This window comes from Solanum dulcamara, chromosome 6 (genome assembly GCF_947179165.1).
Source record: "Solanum dulcamara chromosome 6, daSolDulc1.2, whole genome shotgun sequence".
In the NCBI taxonomy this organism is placed as follows: Eukaryota; Viridiplantae; Streptophyta; class Magnoliopsida; order Solanales; family Solanaceae; genus Solanum; species Solanum dulcamara.
This window is the reverse complement of record NC_077242.1, coordinates 20,672,388-20,689,881: the sequence shown is the minus strand read 5'-3', so window position 1 is coordinate 20,689,881 and position 17,494 is coordinate 20,672,388. Positions and strand designations below refer to the sequence as shown.

The following is a 17,494-nucleotide window of genomic DNA, read 5'->3' as shown; positions in this document are numbered from 1 at the left end:
CTTGAGTCTCGGGTTCACTGATTTCTTCAGGAATATCAAGATTACTCAAATCTTGACCTTCTTCAGGAGGTTCTATTGTAGTATCATCTTTATTATTTCTCACGCTTCTCTTTCTAGGATTTTTATCCTTTGAACCCAATGGTCTACCACGCTTCTGGCGTGTTTGGGATTCAGAAGCTATGATACTTGTAGATGGTCCTTTTGGGACATCAATTCGGATAGGTACATTCACTGCAGGGATATGTGACTTAGTTATCCGTTTCAAATCAGTAAATGCATCTGGCATTTGATTTGCTATTTTCTGTAAGTGGATGATCTTCTGAACCTCCTATTTACATGTGCGGGTACGTGGATCAAAATGTGATAGTGATGAAACTTTCCACGCAATTTCTTTTTCTTTTTCGGGTTCTTTTTTCTCTCCCCCTAATGGCGGGAAAATTGTTTCATCAAACCGACAATCTGCAAATCGAGCAGTGAATAAATCTCCAGTCAACGGTTCAAGGTATCGAATTATAGAGGGTGAGTCAAACCCAACATATATGCCCAACCTTCGTTGAGGGCCCATTTTTGTACGTTGTGGTGGTGCTACAGGCACGTATACCGCACAACCAAAAATTCTTAAATGGGCTATATTTGGTTCATGACCAAATACTAATTGTGACGGAGAGTATTTATTATAATGTGTCAGTCTGAGACGTACAAGTGCTGCTGCATCTAAGATAGCATGACCCCAAACAGTAATAGGCAGTTTTGTTTTCATTAGTAGAGGTCTTGCTATTAATTGTAGGCGCTTTATAAATGACTCTGCAAGGCCATTTTGAGTATGAACATGAGCAACAGGATGTTCAAATTTTATCCCAATTGATAAGCAATAATCATTAAATGCTTGGGATGTAAATTCTCCAGCATTATCAAGGCGAATGGCCTTAATTGGATAATCGGGGAATTGCGCTCTCAATCTTATTATTTGTGCTAACAACTTCGCAAACGCCAGGTTGCGAGATGATAACAGGCACACATAAGACCATCTAGATGATGCATCTATTAGTACCATAAAATATCTAAACAATCTACTAGGTGGATGAATAGGTCCACATATATCTCCATGTATACGCTCTAAAAATCTAAGAGATTCGATGCCAACCTTCAGGGTCGATGGCCTGGCAATTAATTTGCCTTGATAACAAGCAACACATGAAAATTCATCATTCGTAAGAATCTTCTGGTTCTTTAACGGATGTCCAGTTGAATTTTCAAGAATTCGTCTCATCATTATTGATCCAGGATGACCTATTCGATCATGCCATAGCACAAATGTATTTGGATCAGTAAACTTCTGGTTTACGATCATATGTGCTTCAATTGCACTAATTTTTGCATAATATAGGCCAGATGACAAAGTTGGTAATTTTTCCAAAATATATTTCTAGCCTGAGACACTCTTGGTTATACAAAGATATTCAATATTTATTTTATTTATTGTCTCAACATGATATCCATTTCTGCGGATATCTTTAAAACTTAACAAGTTTCTTGGGGATTTAGAAGAAAATAGTGCATCTTCTATAACAATTTTTGTTCCCTTAGGCAGAATTATAGTAGCTCTTCCGAAGCCTTCTATCATTTTTGAATTACCAGAAATTGTAGTAACATTAGCTTTTCTTCTAAGTAAATTGGAAAAATATTTCTCGTCTTTAAATATAGCATGAGTTGTTCCACTATCAATTACACAAATATCCTCGTGATTTATCATTGATCCAAACAAGATTTGAGGCATTTCCATATTTTCTTCACAAAGAAAGAAAGTAAATATTATAATTAATACATAATTTATTATACAAAATTTTATTTTATTACATGGATCTAGAAAAATACAAACATAATATTTAATACATACAACAACAAAGAGAATTGTTTAAATATTATCGGGCTTATCAACATTCATATTTACTTTTGGAAAATTAAAGAAATCAGCTACATCCAAATGCATGGGCTCAATATTATCTTCAGAGATAAAATTTGTCTCTGGATTATTTTCTGCCCTTTTCAGAGATGCCTGATATAGCTGAACAAGGCGCTTTGATGACCGACAAATTTGCGACCAGTGCCCCACACCTCCACATCTATGACATATTGTTTCTAAATTATTCTTCGGTAAAGCTTCTGGCTTTTTACCCTGCCTTTTATATTGCTGATTATTTCTCGGTGTCAGCCGAGCATCATGATTAAAATTTCTTCTTTGACTACGACCACGACCACGACTGGGCCATGGCCTCTTTCTGGTTGGTTAGAATTTGTCTGATTCACTTCAGGGAGTGGCAAAGAACCAACGGGCCGACTATCATGATTTTTCATTAATAATTCATTATGGCGTTCAGCAATAAGTAAGTGAGATAATAATTCAGAATATTTTGTAAAGCCTTTTTCGCGATATTGCTGCTGCAGGAGCATATTCGCGGGTGGAAATGTGGAGTATGTTTTTTCAAGTTTATCTTGTTCCGTGATTTCATCTCCGCATAAAGTTAACTGAGCTATAATTCTAAATAAAGCAGAATTATATTCAGTTATATTTTTAAAGTCCATCAGTGTCAGATTTAACCAGTCATAACGTGCTTGTGGAAGCATGACCAACTTCAGGTGGTCATACCTTTTTTAAAAATTTTTCCACAATTTCAAGGGATCTTTTAATGTAAGATATTGTAATTTAAGACCCTCGTCAAGATGGTGGCGGAGGAAAATCATAGCTTTTGCACGGTCTTGATTAGATGCCTGGTTATCATCTTTGATGGTGTCTGCCAGACCCATCGATTCAAGATGAATTTCGGCATCTAGTGCCATGAGGAGTAGTTTTTTCCAGAAATATCTAGAGCAGTAAATTCAATTTTGGAAATATTTGCCATTTTATAAAAATAAAATTAAATAAAACTCTTACCACTTTTGTTATCTTGAAAATTAGCCGGAGCCTCGTGCTGATAACGTGTTGTAATATAAAGTAACTTGGCAAATATAAAAGAGGGAGAAAAGAAAAAACAGAGAGCAGTATGTTTTCTTCTTCTATATCTGTATTTTTACATCCTTTCGATGCTAAGGATATTTATACACATATAGATGGCTAAAGGAAGAAGAAAATTAGTGGGTTGCCCACTTTCAGTGGGCCCCACGTGTATAAAATAAGATTAAGTGGACAATCCATTTCATAATCCGTGATTTCATCTCCGCATAAAGTTAACTGAGCTATAATTCTAAATAAAGCAGAATTATATTCAGTTATATTTTTAAAGTCCATCAGTGTCAGATTTAACCAGTCATAACGTGCTTGTGGAAGCATGACCAACTTCAGGTGGTCATAACTTTCTTTTAAATTTTTCCACAATTTCAAGGGATCTTTTAATGTAAGATATTGTAATTTAAGACCCTCGTCAAGATGGTGGCGGAGGAAAATCATAGCTTTTGCACGGTCTTGATTAGATGCCTGGTTATCATCTTTGATGGTGTCTGCCAGACCCATCGATTCAAGATGAATTTCGGCATCTAGTGCCATGAGGAGTAGTTTTTTCCAGAAATATCAAGAGCAGTAAATTCAATTTTGGAAATATTTGCCATTTTATAAAAATAAAATTAAATAAAACTCTTACCACTCTTGTTACCTTGAAAATTAGCCGGAGCCTCGCGCTGATAACGTGTTGTAATATAAAGTAACTTAGCAAATATAAAAGAGGGAGACATTTTTGTACAATTTCCAATAGTTCGAGGGTATTTTAGGCCTTTTTTTGTTTAAATTAACAACCATTTCTTTATTCTTTATTTTTTAAAAATATTTATCATGTGTCATTTTCTTATTTGATGAAATAAAAATCACACCTCTATTAAAAAAATTCATAATTTATCTAAGTCAAAAACAATATACCTCTTCAAGACCCGCTCCCCCCCCCCCCTCCATTTTTATTCTTTTTAAGAAAAAAGCTACATTGATGAACAAGACTATAATTTTTTATCCGGTTATCCAGAAAAAAAACTAGATTTTTTTAGTTCTTGGCTTAATTTTTCTTTTTTGTTTTATAATACTGATTTTTTACAATATGTATAAATAAAATAACTAAAACATTTTAGTTATATGTGTAACTAACTTATTTTTTAGTTATTACAAGATAGTTAAAAAATATTTTAAACTAAATTAGTCATTACAAGATAGTTAAAAATAAATAAATAAATATTTTTTAGTTATTCCAAGGTAGTTTTTAGATAGTTATTATAATACTATGTAATAATACGTATAACTAAAAGATTTTTAAAATAGTTTTTCCATTTTTTCCTCATAATTTATCCAAACCAAAACAATATACATGTTTGATGACTATAAAAAACTAAATTAAAAAAAAAACTACGGCAAATAAAAAACTATTTTTTAAATTAATTTCCTCATAATTTATCCAAATCAAAACAATATTCTTCTTCATGATCCCAAAACAAACTTTAAAAAAATAAGAAGAAAAGGCTACAACAACAAAAAATATTAGATTTTTTTTTAAAAAAAATGGGTCTTGAAGAGGTATATTGTTTTTGGCTTAAATAAATTATGAAAAAATTTTAATGGAAGTGAATTTTTATTTCATCCAATAAGAAAATGATACATGATAAATATTTTTAAAAAATAAAAATAAAAAGAATGTTGTTAGGAGCCAAAAAAATTAATGGAAGAATACTTTTAGACTAAAAATAAATAGAAAAGTATTTTTAAGCCAAAATCTTTTTGTATAGTCCAAAGTATTTTTGGTCGAAGAAAGGAAATTCTAGAAGCGTCTAATCTCTTGCAGAAAAGCCCTCCTCTTGAACCTTCTAGGGTTTTGTTATCCTCTTCTTACCTACTCTCCATATTTCCCTACAATCTACTCCAGTTGAGAAGAAAAAGAAGCTTATCCTAATTCAGGTACCCTTTTGCTTATATATCCTTCTTTACGTTAATTTTCCTTTTTTCCCATTGAGGGGATACTAACCATTTCTCATTGTTTAATTTGATTGGGATTAGAAAGAAATGGCGACCATTCAGCTAGCGGCATCATCTATTTCTTGCAATGGTTTTGCATCCTTTGAAGGACTCAGGTCCACTTGTATTGTAAAGACCGTATCTTTTGCCCCTTTGAACAGGTCTTTTCGTCCTCTTGTTGTCAAGGCTGCCACCACCGTAGCTCCTAAGGTATCTATCTCAATTTCCTATTCTTTTCTCCATCACTAATAATAACTCCTTTCATTTCACCAATTGGTTGCTTTACTACCCTGTCTAGATTTTCAGCCAATTTTGACCCTTTTCTTGTTCTAAATCTTGTACAAATATAAAGTATCAACTATGTGTCAATCCGGATTGTTGGGGTCGCCTAATATTTGGTTTCTTCTTTTTTAAGATAAGAAAGGTTAAGTCTTAAGGTTACTTTTTGTGGAAGAGTTACCTGAAACATGCAACTTCAACCAAAAGTTAACGTCATTCTGTCTATTGCTTCTCCGCCTGTTCAAATGTGTTACAAAATTTGTAATTTGGGTTTGCTGGAAAATATGTTTCACTGAGCAGAGTTGAGGGGAAGAATAATAGCTCACTTTGGGGTGTGTGTGTGTGTGTGCCTGCCTGATTACTAGCTGTCTTCTCGAGTGAAGAATGCTTGAATATGGCATCAGTGCACATTAGGTCATCTGCTTGTAGAAGTACTTGATTCTTGATTGTGTATACCAGCCTGAGAGAGACGCCTATTGTGTAACAGCTTTTCTGCGACTTTAAAGTATCATATTGTGCTGTTGCCCTTGTCAAATAGACATGAGTACTTGGGACTGTTTGTTAAATGCTGTTACTCTTTGCAGTACACTACGCTTAAGCCATTGGGCGACAGAGTGTTGGTAAAGATTAAGACCGCGGAGGAAAAGACTGTAGGTGGTATCCTACTTCCAGTAACAGCCCAGTCAAAACCTAACGGAGGTGAGGTGGTTGCTGTTGGGGAGGGTCATTCAGCCGGCAAGACTAAAGTGGACATTAGTGTCAAGGTAATACTATATATTCAAACAACATAGTCAAGCTGGGATACATTAATGATTAATCAAGCCCACTGAAAATATCTGTTGTGTATAGACCGGTGCCCAAGTCATCTACTCAAAGTACGCGGGAACAGAGGTGGAGTTCGATGGATCAAAGCACCTGATTCTGAAAGAGGATGATATTGTTGGTATTCTTGAGACAGATGATGTGAAGGATCTGCAGCCATTAAATGACAGAGTCCTAATCAAGGTTTGTCATTTGCCTCCTCCCTCCCTCCCTTGTTTGCAATATTTCTAATTTTTCATAGTCAGCTGTTTGCCTATTTCTGCTTTAATTTTCCTTTTTGGTTCTAAAGCATCATCTGCCTATCCCTAGTGCTCGTCTTCTGCACTCTTATGTTGCTCGGACTCTTCAAAATGCCATCAGTTGTGTGTTGGATCCTTCAAAAGTAGTGCATTTTTGGAGGATCCGACATGTGGGCAACTTAGCGGTTGCACTTGATTCAAACACTTGCATTTTCTGCAAAGTTTTAATTGGCTGCATGAGTTTAAGCGGTGGTTGCATTTCTTCTCAGGTTGCCGAGGCCGAAGAAAAAACCTCCGGAGGCTTACTGTTGACTGAGGCAGCCAAGGAGAAGCCTTCAATTGGCACGGTTAGAAATGGAAGAAGTTGCATTCCTTTGTCCATGCTCCCTATATAGATTGAGATGTTGTAAAGTCTAAACCTTCTTTGATGTTCGAAATTACAGATTATAGCTGTTGGGCCTGGTCCTCTTGATGAAGAAGGAAACAGGAAACCACTTTCAGTATCCCCAGGAAATACAGTTCTCTACTCCAAATACGCAGGTAGTGAATTCAAAGGTGCTGATGGGTCTGATTACATTACACTCAGGGTGTCCGATGTAATGGCCGTGCTATCTTAGTGGGACTATTGAGTTATTCTGTGGCACATTTTTCATAAAGATCTAGGAAGGAGGAAAGCTGCATTCAACTTTTGAGTGAGGATTAATACTCTCTGCAAATTAATGATTAATATCAAGTGTTGAATCAAGTTTCTGATTATTTCTGTTTTTGATTTGAGGAACTACCCTTTTGGGAATTTTGTATGTTAAAAGTGATTGGAACCTGCAGATTATGAAAGATTAGCTATAATTTTTGCATAATTCATATATATATTTGGAATGTTTGTGTCATTCCAAATATGCTTGTGTCATTTTTGGGACTAAGTTCTAGGATTTAGTGGGTAGTGGATCAAAGAGGTAGCATATTCAGCCTGCAGATCCATTATCAAAAAGCTCCTTCATTGGTCGTGGCAATGGAAGTTCTTGGTCACCAGTTAATGAATTACTATGATTATGGGGGTCAAGAGTGAAGTAGGCTTTTTCTATCTTCATTTTTTGTGTATAGCTTAGGTGGCAATTTTGAAAGCAAACTTTTAAACATAGGGCAAGCTAGAGGGAGAAGATAAGAAGTTGAGGCTCAGCAATGTCATTAGACAAGTTTTCCACAATTGTCAGAGCTATACATTTTCTGTTAAATTTAGTACACCAGGAATGTTTCTTCCTGTAGTTTTGCCATGCCTGAATTTCTAAGCTAATTTACACCTACAATATCTGAAAAACAATAATTAATACATTTAAAATTGCTCTCTCTCTTTCTCTCACTGAAAATTTGCACCATACAATAAAGTAGGAATCGAACTAATCTAATATCAACTCTGCCATGAGACATGCGGGGACTTCAAAAGGTATGTGAATTTACGTCAGAAACACACCATGAGTTGCTCCCACCAGCTGCCTACAAAACAAGGTTCTACTACCTCACTTGCCTTCAGTTAGAATATGGTGATCTGAGTTGTTTGCAGCCTCGAGGGAAATGTATCGCAAAGTTAGTTCATTTAATTGGAGCACCTTCATCGATTAAATGATGCAGCTGAGTTGTCATCGTAGTGTCCTTTCCATGCGTTACCACTGTCAGTTCCACTGCTAGCTTGGTTTGGTACTGGCACATTACCTAAATCCCCATCCAAGCTCATTTGCTGCACTTCAGCACAAGACAGGATTTTGATGCTCTGAACACAGCTCACAAACTCCCTGAGAAAAAAAAGGGCAAAACATGAATATCTTTGACAAATAATAGTACAACTTTCGACAAAGTCAAACACTTACTCCCAAGGATCGTCACCAACAAGCAGTATATCATTCTCATGGTCAACATACACAAGCTTCCACTCAGTTCTTTGAGGATCTTCAAGCTGTCCCTCAATTCCAAACATACGTGCTAGATCATGCCTTAGTTCATCATAGCCTATGTAGCGGGTGACATCTATAGTTCTTCCCACAGAACCTCGTTTTTGAACCTTCACAGTTGGAAAATGATATTAAAACATAAATTATGGGAATGAGACTTAACACTACTAATCCATCATATGAATCTTGAAATAAGAGAATACACATAAACAGTGATAAAGAGAGCAAAGCGTGCATGCAACAGACCTTTGTATATGTTCTCATGCGCTGAGTCTGATTCGTCCATGCATTATTATTCAGAACACCGTTGTCATTAACAGCAAGATCGTTGGTACATCTTGGCTTGTATGACATGTTTGGCACCCCAAATTGTTGAGAATTGATCCCAGCATCAGACAACTCAGTTTCTATATCCCTAGGGGCATTGCCAAAAGGAGAGAATAGGTTTTGCATATCCTTTCCGGAATCATAATCCCTTGATAGCAAAGCATCAGGGTTCAATCCATCTATATTATTTGCTGCAGAAGGCAGACTGTTCCTAGAATGTGATTGAACATCACCATCCACACATAGTGCAGGCAATGAAAAGTTGAAGCCACTAGAATCCAGCCCGTACGATGTTGTCGATGAGGCTGCCTCTAAGTTCTCCGTATTATTGCCTTTGTACTTAGACTGCTCTGAACCTTTTGAGAACGGTAGTTCATGTTTTATTCGAAATTCGGATTTGTTTTGCTCTTGAGAAGGATCAACAACCGACTCATCCACCAGTATCGTTTGCCCTTGGTTCCTGGTCAAGAAGTTTGGTGGTGAAACTTGGAAATTGTTCGTAGAAGGAGAGGTTGAACATGAAGGAGCATCTCCATCTGTACCACCAGAAAGAGCTTTGATTGTTATAGGGGATTTATGCTGGCTTTGGAGTTGGTTGAAAGCATGTTGAGTTGACTGGAGATGTGTGGATGTGGTCATGATGTTGGAACTCAATTGTTGATGAGCAAACTGGAGCTCTTGTGGTTGCCGATTCTGTTGTTGCTGGGGCATACGCGGCTCCAGACTAGAGCTAACAGGAGATAATAGTTGTGCTTGTTGCTTCTGTTGCTGTTGCTGCTGCAGTTTATTAAGAAGCTGTAGTTGCAGCTGCTGCTCCGTAAGGCTCTGCTGTGATGATGGTTGCACTTGGGACCTCTGCATCAAACTTTGCTGCAACAATTGTAGTGGAGCTTGTTGTGGCATTGTCTGCTGTTGCTGGGATTTTTGCAAGAGGTTAGATTGCTGTTCCACTTGTTGCTGAAACTGGAAGTCCTGTGCCAAGGATGTCGAAGGAAATGGATTTCTATTGACAGGAACATTTTGCTGTGATTGGGTACTAGCTGATAGTACCTGCTGTTGCTGAAGCTGACCATATACCACAGCTTGTGGAAAAGTTTGATTTGGTATCTGGTTAGGGGATACACAACGATTTACCGGTGATGAATTCCCGGCTAATTGTTGCTGCTGGGATGGACGCTGTTGTTGCTGCAGCTGCTGCTGTGCTTGCTGATGAAGCTGTGGCTGCTGCAGGATGTGTTGCTGCGGCTGCTGCAGCATGTGTTGCTGCTGCTGCTGCAGTGTTTGTTGCTGCTGCTGCTGCAGTGTGTGTTGTTGCTGTTGCTGTTGCTGCTGCTGCAATGTGTGTTGTTGCTGTTGCTGCTGCTGCTGCTGCTGCTGCAATGTGTGTTGTTGCTGTTGCTGCTGCTGCTGCAGTGTGTGTTGTTGCTGCTGTGCACTTACAGGAGACTGTAACGATTGGTGCTGCTGTTGGGCCCATGCTAATTGTGGCTGCTGGATTTGACCAAATGGCTGGTTTAGTTGATTTGGTTTGTTGAACTGGAGACCTGGTGTAGCTAATGTAGGTGACTGAAAGTTCAACAACTTAGAATGATCATCACTGCCTATATTACTGTGTAAGACACTGGGAAGTCCAGATTGGGCAACTGGCACATGATTGTTCTGTTGCATACTCATCCATTGTACCAAGCTCAGTCCAGGGAATATCGAGTTTTGAGCATCTTTTAGACCTAACTCATCATTGATCCAGGGCATCCCCCTCTTTAGAACATTTTCAATATCAGACTCATCACCTGCAAAAGCACTACCCCTTTGAGGATTATATCGAGGAAGTTATCCTTTTTGTAAGTAGAGATGAGGGAGATAAATCGTGCTATTATCTATGTTGCCCAACTAAGGTGGATATCATGTTGCTAATGCTAAAAATAAGTTAATTTTAATCAAAATATATTTAACTGCAAAGGAAAACTGGAAATTCCAAGATTTCCTGCAAGTCAAAGTCAAGGTTTAACTACAGTAAACCTTCAAATAGGCTCTTTGTTTTAGTTCTTCTAGACCTTTGAAACAATATAAGAGACAGCTAAATGTCTAGTAGCTTACCAGGAAAACTTGGCTGCTTTGGAAACTTGGGCCTGAAAAATGGTGGTGGACAGATATAAAAAGGAGTCACGACAGGCTCAATATCCCAAATTGAAACTCTGCTTGGACGTTCCCCGGCAGTTGATTCATCCCACCCCACCTAATAAATGAAATATAGAAATAATTTAGGATTGGATCAATGCAAATGCAGTTTATTATATACCATCAAAAACATGAACCAAAGTGAAAGCAAGCTCTGCTAATCTGGAGTAGCTGTATATAGTATGACTGAGAAATATATATCAAGAAGTGAGAAGAGCTCTACTATGACCACTAAGTTAAATATATCAAAATTCTACCCAATTTTTTGGGGACAAATCCTAGATGACTGAATACCTGAAGATTACGCCACTGTGAGCTCTTCCATCGTATAGGGTCCAGATCACTAACACCTGTTATTGTACCCATGTACCTACGGACTCCAGACTCCTCCGTTTCAAACATCATCCGAAATCTCATGCCTAGTGAAACTTGTGCATACATAGCTTTATTATACTTGGCCAGAGGAATTACAAATTCAGAAGGGCTAGCCCTGTCAAGAACAAAAGGAGCAAGACTTAAAAAATGTGTGTATAATTCAACATACAAATCCAAACACGAAATATTTTCAATTTAACAAGGGGTGATATAGTACCTAGGATTGTAAAAGATAGTAAATGGGCTGTTGTTTGCTGCAGCATGAGCAGCAGCAGCAAGGATCCCAATGTGCATGCTGTCACTAGATATAACAGATGAGGACAGGGCGGGCTGCTGTCTATTCGCTCGTTTTATACCCAACAGAAGCTGTGACTTTTCATCTCTACATAATGTTTTCTCAGTTTAGCAACAAGATGACTATCATATCAATTTAAAAAAAGTAACCAAGTTTTCCGTTACCTTATGAAAAGGACAGAATCGCCAGCACACAGCCTTTTAGAGGAGATAAAGACACTCCAACCGGTAGTCAAAAGGTGTCTTTTTGGTTGACCTGAAATCATGTAAATTAGTTTCAATGAACCTTGTCAGCACTTATAACTGACCAATTTTTACCTGATACATTGGCTCCAGTTATTGAGGGGAACATGTTCACAATTCACTACATGACCCAAACATAATTCACTAGGGTAAGCTTCTCTGCATCAATATACTTTAAGACACACACTACAAAATAAGCTCTGTTAATTAAAAGATATTTGAAAGCTTAAACCAAGAAATTTATAAGAAAAATATTACAAGAATCACATTTGTCATAAGTTGGTTTAGATTTAGAAAGAAAATTCACTACTCTATAAAAACAAAAAAGAAGGTTAATTATTCGAGTCACCTTAGCAGTTCAACTTGAAACTGTATCCTTTGAAGGGAAACATTAAATGTCAACTACTAGTATAGCGACTCAAAGTGTTACCCCATTAGTAGTTCCACACAGGATTATCAAATTTAAGCCTCCAACATAAGAGAGTAAAAGATCTTAAAAAGTACCTCGATAAATATGCCTGAAAGTCCATGTTTGGTCATGCAAATCTCTAGCCATTAGCTCCTGAGCAGGAGGTTGCATTGCATAGTCCTATAAAGAAGCTCCCTGTCAGATGCATAAAGGCAGATCTCTTTTTTTTAAGACATTTTGTGAAGATAAACAAACCAAAGGAGGAAATATCTTCTCTGCTGCTCGACGAGGAACAGAAAATCCACCATGTGTGCTTGTATCACTAGCTGTGAGAGTTTTACAGAAGAACTCAGCAGGTTGCCTGTTCTGCTTAAGGCCCATATCAGATAAAAGTAGAGCCTCCTGGTCATACTGCAGAATCATAAAGTTTGTTTCATACAACTTCTTAAGGGAGGAGGTAAAAAGTTCTTTGACCGAAAAGATGACAGCTGAAACCGCAAACAGCATAAAGGACTTACTTTGTTTACAGGTTGAAGAGTCATCTGAGAATAGACCTCATCAGTTTCGGTGTCAGCCTAACAAAAATGTCACAAGTATAACATGTTAGGAAAAGGGAAACTCCACTGCACTTTAATTTGCCGTGATAGAACAATATTTTTCTACTTAATTCACATGCAACGTCAATTCGAGATTGTGGATCCAAATGAACACTACGAAACTTACAAAGAAGTACAGGGATCCTGATCTTCCATTTACGTATTTGTAAATACAAAGAAGGTATGGGAAAACACCGATTATTCAATCATTAAATTTAAGCAAAATATGTGGAAATGGAAAGATAATTTATGAAATCGTGAATTCCCAGCCGATATGTGGATAGAGGAAGATGCCATACATGTAGAGTAACATTGTGTAACATGCAGATCAACTTGGAAGGAAGATTAGGATAACTAGGAATTCCATCTGTCTCCTTTTGCATTGATGCCGCCACCTGCATAGTGTTGATATCGAAGTAAGGTTTCAGCATTGGACAATATCTGGGGGAAGTAATACTCCTATTAAACTTCAAATGAAACATACCTGCTCACTGTGACCTTGAGGAAAATATACCACAAGGCTTCCAACAGGAGGCAAAGAAACCAGTGGACCAGCACAAGCGTGCCATAACTCTGAATTCATGAGCTTTCTTTCTCCTGTTGCATTATGCTACAAACTTTCAGGTATGCATATTTACTAAATTAAAGTTCAATTTTATACAAACATACATCTGATGCTTCAATATGCTAGAAACTAAGGAGGTCACGGGTTCAAGCCTTGGAAACAGCCTCTGGCAAAAATGCAAGGTAAGGCTGCGTACAATAGACCCTTGTGCTCGGGCCGCCCTTCCCCGAACCCTGCGCATAGCGGGAGCTTTAGTGCACCGAGCTGCCCCCTATACATCTGATGCTTCGATATGCTAGAAACTAAGGTCCTTTATGTGAGAAAATATTCTCTTGACTACTAGCTAAGTAAATATCATTCATGCAACAAAAAAAGGTAAGTTTCTTTTGTTTTTCCTTTTTAAGCCCAACTGAAGGATAATTACAGTGAAACCTATCCTAAACAGAAGTATTAACAACTGGTACTAAAGATGTGTCGAGTAGACCTTGTTGTTGTGAGAATTCTTAATTCATGAGTTGTAGGGAGGGATTTATGTCACCACAAACAGAGACTAAAGCAAGTGTTGGATTCAAAGGAGTTAAAAAGGCAGTCTGGTGCACAAAGCACCCCGCATTAGCAGGGTCTGGGGAAGGGACGCACCCCAAAGGGTGTGAAGTAGACAGTCTATCCTAATACAGGCATTAATGATTGCTTACACGGCTTGAACCCATGACATATAGGTAACACGGAGACTACTTTACCATTGCTCCAAGGCTCCCTAGTGCCCATCATAAAGATACGGAGTTCCACGAGCCAGACGATTATAAAGCTTCAGCACTACCAGGAACCTACCGAACATCGTGTGACCCTCTTATACCTAGTGGTAATCAAAAACTTACCAATACTGGATAGCTTAGGCATGTCAATGACACGAGCAGATAACAGCAATTTCTTGATCTAGTGATCCATGAAAAGAACAACTTTTTCATTTTCCTTTCTCAAAGAAAACCATGTGAGAGTATGAACTTATAGCAAGTGGATCCTATTAAAGCATCATGAACGCAGATCAAGCGAAATTTGCAGTATTAATTTTATTCTATTACAGTGATAACCTTATTTTCAACTCTGTTCTTACCCCTCCTAGTGCTTACTTGTCAGCAAAGCACAACCTACGAAATTGACAGAGAATGATGCACAGAAATCGAACGGTACTCTTTTTTCTCCAAAATGGAGTTAACACAAGCTGCCAGGAGTAGTTTAGGCATTTCTAAATGCAATCAAAACCAATTGCACCCATATTAACCCCCATAAAAACGACTAACGGAGAGTGGACCATCTGAGAAGTTAATAAGAGGTCAAAAGTGAAACTTAAGACGAGTAACAGATATTTGACGGTTATCCAGTATATAATCAGAAATCCAACTCAGAAAGCAGACATGATCCCGTAGATCAATTACACTAAATACGATTTGTACTCCTGGATATACAAATTGTATTAGTAGCATTTTGGTAATGCACGAAAAATAACTAACTAATGAAAGAATAAACAACTAAAAGCAGTTGAGAGAAAGTGTATTTCTGTTCTCATTCCTTTGCAATAGGAATGTTTTTTTTAAAACAGGCAAATATTCACAAGAAAGTTGAGGCTCAAGGACAAGTTACTCTAAGAAAAAATTGCATATTATGGCTATAAAGTGACAATATAATCAATTGACATCCATGTTAGGCCTTATCACACTAGCAAATCATCAAAGCTAAAATATGGCAGAAACTTTCACTTATCATACCTCCCTTATGACATGAAAATAGAAATGCAAAGGAATGAATGAGGGATGTAGTAAAAACCTTCTGCTGAATTTGCTAGATATCCGTTTGATGGCGCTTTCATTTCAGTAAAAAAGAGGTGGAAAAAACCACTTGAATTGCTTCTCTCCAAAAAGAAGAAAAGAATTCGTCTAACAGAAAGGTTTCACGTAATTCCAGCTCAAAAAGCTTTTCACTTTCTCAAGATAGAAATAGAAATCACCAACATTTTAGGTACTAAACCACCATTATGCTAGCTCCATAATTGCAACACGGAATTCTAGATGTAATATCAGAAATTATCCAACATCACTAGAATTTCCTAAAATCCAAATATGCTTCCTTTTCCATTGCCACCAAAGACCGCGCCTTTTCAACTAACGCTGCACCCACCAGAAACCTTTTTTTATCTTTGATTACAATTTCAAGCGGTAATTGAGACTAGAACCCACCAAGGGTCGCCGGAAAATCAAGAACGGCCACCCAAAAACGGGAAGACAGAAAGAATAAAGTTACACGCCACCCCAGGTGCAGAGGAGCAACCAAAAATCAAGGTGTTGGCCGGTGTGGGGGAAAGCAGAGAAGTCGCCGGAAAATCGGACGCCAATGATAACGGAGCTGCTTTATATTGCTACAACATACAACCTTTATACTATTCTATTCTTTGTTGAGAGTTTTTTTAAAATTTTATAGTGTATTAATTATAGTTTTATTTTTTAAAAAAAAATACGTAGAACTTTTAACTATTTTATATTTTTTAGAATATTAATTGCATTGATTATATTTAAAAATATTTTTAACATAAACTTTTAATTATTTTTCTTAAAGTGTAAGTCATATTTTGTATAAGTTACTTATCTTAAATTATAAGAAATAATAATTAAAGGAAAATATAGATGCGTGTGTTATATTATACTCCCTTCGTTCTCTTTTACTTGTCAATTTTTGAATTGACATACCTGTTAAGAAATCAATTATTGATATGGTGAATTTAATATTTTATCCTTATTAATCACTAAAACTATAATTCAAATTCCAAAATATTTTGATACCAAATATATTAATTCTCTCAATAAATTGAAAATATAATAAATAAATAAAATTATATTTTCTTGATTTATTAAATTTGATAAATAAAAAGAAAAATTAAATTAAAAAATTTAATTTAATTAGAAAAATTTTAACAAGTAAAAGAAAACAGAAAGAGTAATTTATGTATGTTACGTTTTGTAAAATAGAGAGATTAGAGAAGAAGCCGACAAAAATGAAGTGGACAAGGTTAAATAATTAGTGAAATTATAAGCCATGTTTTGCTCTGACAAGACATTATTTTCATCATTCTTAATCTTAATTAGATTCCTCTCTAATCTCTCTTTTCCCCAAAACAAATAATCCTGCTTACTACCTCCATCTTCTCTTAATATATTTTATTTTACTTGTTCAATCTAAAAGGTTAAAAGAGAGTTATTATCAGGGCCGTTTCCATCGTACGATCATTAAAGTGATAGCTTAGGGTCTTAATTTTTCTTAAATATGTATTTCGTATTATAGTTGGAAAAAATATCATGTACTGTTAAATTTATAAAGAATGTTTTGGAAAAAAAATTAATAATTTTTTTCTTATTTAATGTAGAGATAGTTGTAATAATTGAGAAATTGAATATCTTTTAGATAGTTATAGTATTATTTCTTACATGACTATTTATTTTGATGTCTTATTTATATTTTGATTACTAACATGAACCCACGTTATTATTTCTATAATTCCCCTTTTTATCCTTCTTTTTCTTTTTTGTTCCTTTTCTTTTTTATCCCTCCCTAGGATTTTCCATCCTTTTTGCTTCTTTGGTAACTCGAACTCAAATTTTAGGCCTGAAAGTGAGAGGTGTTTACCATCCAAACAATTCTCTTATTATTGAATATCATGAAGTCTCCAAACGGTCAAACCTTTGAATTTTCTTTTTCTTTTCATTTTATCTCTTCATCTTTTTTTTCAAAATCAATGACGTCAACTTCTTTTATACGAAAATATTTACCTAATGTAGGTAGATTGACTCATATTACAACTTGTGAGCATGATCATTTTTACTTAGATCCAACTATTATGACCTCAAAACTTAATTATTGATGTTTGTTCGTTTCTTAAATTTACCAAGATGATAAATGCTCTACTTTCCCTAAACAAATTAGGATTAAAAAGTTAGGTAAATATTTTTGGTATGTACCAAGCTTTTTTCTTGGATTGGATGAATATATTAGTCACAAGTTACTTGATTTGATTTTGATGATTGCCTTAGATTCATTGATTCATGTGGAATAGAAATCAGAAATCAATCGATGTGATGTTGTTCATTTTTAAGAATAAAACAAAAACCTAAGAAATTAATAATGGAGGTTGGCATAGTTGTAATTGTTGATGGAAAGTTAAATTAATGAAAATGAGGAATTATATAAGTGA

General features: G+C 36.2%; 2 protein-coding genes across 3 annotated transcripts; one reads left to right on the top strand and one right to left on the bottom strand.

Moving 5' to 3' along the window:
* The first annotated feature begins 4,768 nt into the window (after positions 1-4,768).
* LOC129892654 (20 kDa chaperonin, chloroplastic-like) lies at positions 4,769-7,170 on the top strand. 2 transcript variants are annotated; one of them, XM_055968242.1, is made up of 6 exons: positions 4,769-4,927; positions 5,031-5,194; positions 5,848-6,027; positions 6,113-6,268; positions 6,594-6,671; positions 6,768-7,170. In XM_055968242.1, exons 2-6 carry the CDS (start codon positions 5,033-5,035, stop codon positions 6,939-6,941), a joined length of 750 nt encoding a protein of 249 aa, XP_055824217.1. In that variant the 5' UTR covers positions 4,769-4,927; positions 5,031-5,032; the 3' UTR covers positions 6,942-7,170. The 2 variants fall into 2 exon arrangements, with proteins under 2 accessions (XP_055824217.1, XP_055824216.1); XM_055968241.1 differs by having other exon boundaries at positions 5,027-5,194.
* A 320-nt stretch (positions 7,171-7,490) lies between these two features.
* Positions 7,491-15,693, bottom strand: LOC129892653 (auxin response factor 7-like). Its single transcript, XM_055968240.1, has 13 exons — positions 15,079-15,693; positions 13,174-13,286; positions 12,989-13,084; positions 12,612-12,668; positions 12,349-12,504; positions 12,189-12,273; positions 11,607-11,697; positions 11,365-11,529; positions 11,067-11,262; positions 10,692-10,830; positions 8,514-10,384; positions 8,187-8,377; positions 7,491-8,111 (listed from the first exon to the last, which is right to left on the bottom strand). Exons 1-13 carry the CDS (start codon positions 15,119-15,121, stop codon positions 7,931-7,933), a joined length of 3,384 nt encoding a protein of 1,127 aa, XP_055824215.1. The 5' UTR covers positions 15,122-15,693; the 3' UTR covers positions 7,491-7,930.
* Between the last annotated feature and the right edge of the window lie 1,801 nt (positions 15,694-17,494).

Excerpts from the sequence above, each read along its gene's own strand:
- LOC129892654 (XM_055968242.1), top strand. The coding sequence starts at position 5,033 with ATGGCGACCATTCAGCTAGCGGCATCATCTATTTCTTGCAATGGTTTT. Across the intron at positions 5,195-5,847 it reads CCACCACCGTAGCTCCTAAG|TACACTACGCTTAAGCCATT; the intron begins GTATCTATCTCA and ends TACTCTTTGCAG. Across the intron at positions 6,269-6,593 it reads ATGACAGAGTCCTAATCAAG|GTTGCCGAGGCCGAAGAAAA; the intron begins GTTTGTCATTTG and ends ATTTCTTCTCAG.
- LOC129892653 (XM_055968240.1), bottom strand. The coding sequence starts at position 15,121 with ATGAAAGCGCCATCAAACGGATATCTAGCAAATTCAGCAGAAG. Across the intron at positions 11,698-12,188 it reads TTTCAGGCATATTTATCGAG|GTCAACCAAAAAGACACCTT; the intron begins GTACTTTTTAAG and ends ACATGATTTCAG. Across the intron at positions 10,831-11,066 it reads CACAGTGGCGTAATCTTCAG|GTGGGGTGGGATGAATCAAC; the intron begins GTATTCAGTCAT and ends TTCATTTATTAG.